The sequence below is a fragment of the Neoarius graeffei genome, chromosome 9, assembly GCF_027579695.1.
Source record: "Neoarius graeffei isolate fNeoGra1 chromosome 9, fNeoGra1.pri, whole genome shotgun sequence".
Taxonomy (NCBI): domain Eukaryota; kingdom Metazoa; phylum Chordata; class Actinopteri; order Siluriformes; family Ariidae; genus Neoarius; species Neoarius graeffei.
The window spans coordinates 56,474,152-56,478,633 of NC_083577.1; the positions used below are offsets into that span (position 1 = coordinate 56,474,152).

At 41.5% G+C, this 4,482-nt stretch overlaps 1 protein-coding gene across 2 annotated transcripts; it reads left to right on the top strand.

Moving 5' to 3' along the window:
* The first annotated feature begins 311 nt into the window (after positions 1-311).
* Positions 312-4,263, top strand: cln5 (CLN5 intracellular trafficking protein). 2 transcript variants are annotated; one of them, XM_060929879.1, is made up of 5 exons: positions 312-359; positions 442-486; positions 1,635-1,809; positions 1,885-2,110; positions 2,196-4,263. In XM_060929879.1, exons 3-5 carry the CDS (start codon positions 1,726-1,728, stop codon positions 2,681-2,683), a joined length of 798 nt encoding a protein of 265 aa, XP_060785862.1. In that variant the 5' UTR covers positions 312-359; positions 442-486; positions 1,635-1,725; the 3' UTR covers positions 2,684-4,263. The 2 variants fall into 2 exon arrangements, with proteins under 2 accessions (XP_060785862.1, XP_060785861.1); XM_060929878.1 differs by having other exon boundaries at positions 324-486.
* Positions 4,264-4,482: the final 219 nt, after the last annotated feature.

Genomic DNA, 4,482 nt, shown 5'->3' on the forward strand with positions numbered 1-4,482 from the left:
TGAGGTTATAAATAAAAATAGCATTTATGTCTAAAATATTTAAAGTGTATAACCAAAGTTATAGAAAATATCACTTTTGAACAAAATAGATTAATATTCTTTTTAGGAGTGTTACATGGAGGTGATTTCAGAGGTTAAAATAAAATGTGTGTGTGTGTGTGTGTGTGTGTGTGGAGAAAGAGAGGTAGTAAACTGCAGAATAATGTAGCACACAGTTTATTTCAGTGTCAGTTTCAGCCAGCAGACAGAGGACTTTTCCATCCGCCCTCATCACGAGGCTGGTTATTAGCGTTATAAAACCACGTGACCAGTCACATGGTGAAATGAGGAAGTGTGTCCGCTGCGGAAGTTTCTGCTGGGTGAAGTTGAACATGAAACGTTAAATATGACTCTCAAATGGTTTTATTTTCTTATTCTGATCTGTTTCTTGGTTTTGTTAAGTTCCCAGAATATTGGTGGAAAGAGAGTTTGGCCTGTTCCTTACAGGTAAGATAAAAACATGAGCTCTCATTTATCAACTTCAGCCTGAGAGCTTCAGTGTCACTTCTGCATTTCTCTCTTCTGTTCCATTTCACTGTTTAATTAATGTTGTGCAGTATAGTAAACTGTTCACTATCAAGTAGATGGGTTTTTTAATGTTTATTTAATTATAATGTGTGAACACTCTGTCTTTTACATGTTTAATTATAATATGTACTCTCTGTCTTATGGCTACCACCATTCCGCTATTTTATGTCTTGAAGAGTGTTTCCAAAGGTGTGTAACACCCAGGCACTATTATTAAATGTGATGGAGTGCCTGTCACTACGGTTGAGTACGCGCTCTGACTGCCTGGCTCTTTGGTCAGGGTGCAGGTTTGGCACCCCGTAGACCTGGGTTCAAGGCTGGGTGGGGTGACTGCTCTCTCCCTTCGCTACGGTTGGTGTCAGAAGTGGGATGGCTTGCTGTGAGGCCATCAGAGGTGAGCCGTACAAGGGACCCCCAGGATAGGTGACCCCTGTGCGAGGGACCCCAGAGATGGGTGAAGCACAAGTGTGTGGGGCACACTGGCATGGGAGAAGTACAGCTGGGGGATGCGTGAGAGACGCCCATGTCCATGAAGCGCACGGGTGCACCTCCCAAAGGGGAGGGCAGTGTGACGGAGTGCCTGTCACTACGGCTGAGTATGTGCTCTGACTGCCATGCCAAAGAGCCTGGCTCTTTAGCGTTGTGGTCAGGGTGCAGGTTTGGCACCTGTAGACCTGGGTTCAAGGCTGGGTGGGGTGACTGCTCTCTCCCTTCGCTACATTACAGTTATTGTTTTAATTTTTACTGAGTTATTTGCCTGTTATTAGCTTGTGTTAACTAGTCACTTGAATCGAATGGATTTAATCCAGATCTTAATAACTCCAAAACAAATACACCTACAAATAACGTTAACTGGATTCTAATGTGTTCAGAAAACAAACAACCTTCCTGGCTCCAGTAAATAGGATATTATTGTACACAATTAAATAATGAGCCTAATATTTTAACAATTGTGTTGATAAAATTTAATTTGTTTTGCAAACCTTTGAGAACCCATGGTCGAGATTGTATTCCTGACAAACACACACTCACTCCCTCTCTCTCTCTCTGTCTGTGTAAATGACTAGGCGATTCGACCATCGTCCTCCCACTGACCCTTACTGCCAAGCGCTTTACCCCTTTTGCCCAACTGGAGACCCGGATGGTCGTATCCCCTACATGAGAGACAGCGATGTCATTTCCGTGTTTAGACTTCAAACTCCTGTATGGGAATTCAAATATGGAGATCTTTTGGGGAAATTTGTAAGTTAATAACATAGTTGAAGTCTAAGGCTCCATTATGATGACTAGCATTAACAATGCATCTTCTGTTTCCAGCATATAATGCATGATGCCATTGGATTTGCCAGCTCAGAGACAGGAAGAAATTATACCATGGAATGGTATGAGCTTTTCCAGCTTGGAAACTGCACATTTCCCCATGAAAGAGAGGGGATAATGGCTCCTTTTTGGTGCAATCAGGGTGCCGCATGCTTCTTTGAGGGAATAGATGATGTGCACTGGAAACAGAATGGAACTCTGGAAAAAGTGGGAGAGATTTCTGGTAAGAAGTTGTGCACAAGTGTACAAATGGTTTGAGTACTCTTAATTTGATTCTGTGTTCAGTGCGTCACTGTTTCCTGTCATAGGTGAGCAGTTTAATGATCTGGCACAGTGGGTTCAAGAAGACAATGAGACGGGTATTTATTATGAGACGTGGACTATACGGTCAGACCCAGGACCCAACTCGACCACATGGTTCGACTCGTATGACTGTGCACAGTTTGTACACCGCACATACAGGAAATTAGCCGAGCTTGGAGCCAAGCTCTCAAGCAAAACTCAGACAAACTACACCAAAGTCTACCTGTACAGTGGTGAGCCTACCTACCTTGGAGATGATAGCAGCATCTTTGATCAGTCCTCAATGAAAACTCTGGCCACAGATATCAGAAAGTTTTACCATTCTTTTCAGCCTCACCAGTCGATGCTTCATTTCATCCTCAGTCTGTTAGAAGCCTATAAAAAAGTAGTACTGGAGAAGACTTTTTATTTGTTCTACAACTTTGAGTATTGGCACTTGCCAATGAAACCACCCTACATCCAAATTACGTATGAAGAAGTTCCTCTGCCGTGATGAAGGCGACCTTGAGGGCTTTTTTTTTTCACCTGTAAATCTGTCATGACAGCTTTGCACATGAAACTGTAATCATAAGTAACAAATGACTGTCAGTGATTAATTCCACAGGTTAAGCTTTCTGGAGGTGAATAACAATTAAGTCTTGTGTTCTGTTGGAAATACCACAGCATTACTGAAGGCTTGATTCTGATTGGCCAGAAAGTGTTGATTCATTTTCTATAAAAGCACAGCTCGGCCAGTACTTCCAGCAGCAAGGCAAATCACAATTATTTTCATGTGCTCATTCTAATATGTTTATTGTTCATGTAGTAATATAATACAAATGGACCGTCCTCCATACACGATCCTGTAAACAGTTTTTTAAAAATGTGAGTGAAATGTGGAGAATCTCTAGTGTCATTGCTTTGTAACAGTCAAGTTGAATTATGACTGTTTTCTAACTGAGGACTCTTAGGCTACATCCACACGACAACGGCAACGAGATGTTATTTAAAAATATATCGCGTCCAAATGGGCAACGATCAGTAAAATATCAGGTCCATATGGCAACGCAACGCTTGCTGAAAACGATGCAATACACATGCCACACCTCTAGGGGTGCTGTAAGACGGTCCCTTCGGAGACACCAGAACAATAGAAGTAAGGACGCATGCGCATAAACTATTATGCGCGAGACTTCATATTAGCCACAAAGTCAGGAAAATCTGTTCGTAAAATTACATTATAATGACCAAATACAATGAAAAGTATTTTTCCAGTCTCACCTGTGAAAGGTAATCCCATGTGATCTCGTTTGGACGGCAAACCTGTTGGTACAGTTAAATGCAGCTAATCTTTATTCTCCGCTTTGCCTCTCCAATATGGCGGCGAGGATGACGTATGATTCTACGCGGAAGGCGGCGTCTTTAATGGTCCGGAATAAATTGAATGCTACATGTTAATGGATTAATTTGCTCTTCTACGCCCTTTTTGAGGAATGTATTGTAGGATTTAAACCAACATCTGAAGAGGTGAGATCGCTCCTTTTTTTTCCCTATTTTTGCTGGCGGGATTGACTCTGCCCTAAGGGCAGAGTCTCTCTCACTTTGCACCATTACACAATAAATATTCACAGTGAAAATATTTTGTAAGCGCGTTTCATGAACCAAGTTATAGGATTTGTTGACAACTCGCATTGAGTTCGTTACACTTCTACCCGGCGTGAAGCACTGACAGTCATGTGGTTGTGACGTCATCGTAAACAAATCCGTTCTACTCATCCAGACGACTTCACAATGGCAACGTTGCCAGATCTTTCCACTCTGGAACCCGTTCTCAAAAAGATTGCGTTTTGGGCACCCAAAACGCCGGTGCCGTGTGGACGCCAGGCCGAAACGATAAGCAATTGTATCGGAGTCACCTGAATCCGTTGCCGTGTGGACAGGGCCTTAGAAAGGTAGGGTTTCTGGTTTCTCAATAACATGAGCAGATTTTTTTTTTTAATCACTTAAAAGTTGGTGACAGAATGACTTTTTAGAGTGGTTATAACGTGAATAAACTTGTCAGACATTTTGAAGCATTAAATATAACTACAAATACGTGAAGTTTGAGGCATTTCAATGTAATTAAATCGTCCTCTTTGGCAGATTGTTGTGGTATAAAACACTTCACTGCTGTTATTGAAAAATAATCAACTATGGGATCACAACACCATGTTGTTGATTTTCTTGACCGTACACCCAAGCATGTTTTATTGTTTACATCTCTAATATAAAAGTAATAATATATAACATTTAAGAATCAGAGTGTGCACAACA

Bases quoted from the DNA above. Each gene is read 5' to 3' on its own strand.
- cln5 (XM_060929878.1), top strand. From the start codon at position 386: ATGACTCTCAAATGGTTTTATTTTCTTATTCTGATCTGTTTCTTGGTT. The intron at 487-1,634 runs GTAAGATAAAAA...GTAAATGACTAG, and splicing joins GTTTGGCCTGTTCCTTACAG to GCGATTCGACCATCGTCCTC. The intron at 2,111-2,195 runs GTAAGAAGTTGT...TTCCTGTCATAG, and splicing joins AAAAGTGGGAGAGATTTCTG to GTGAGCAGTTTAATGATCTG.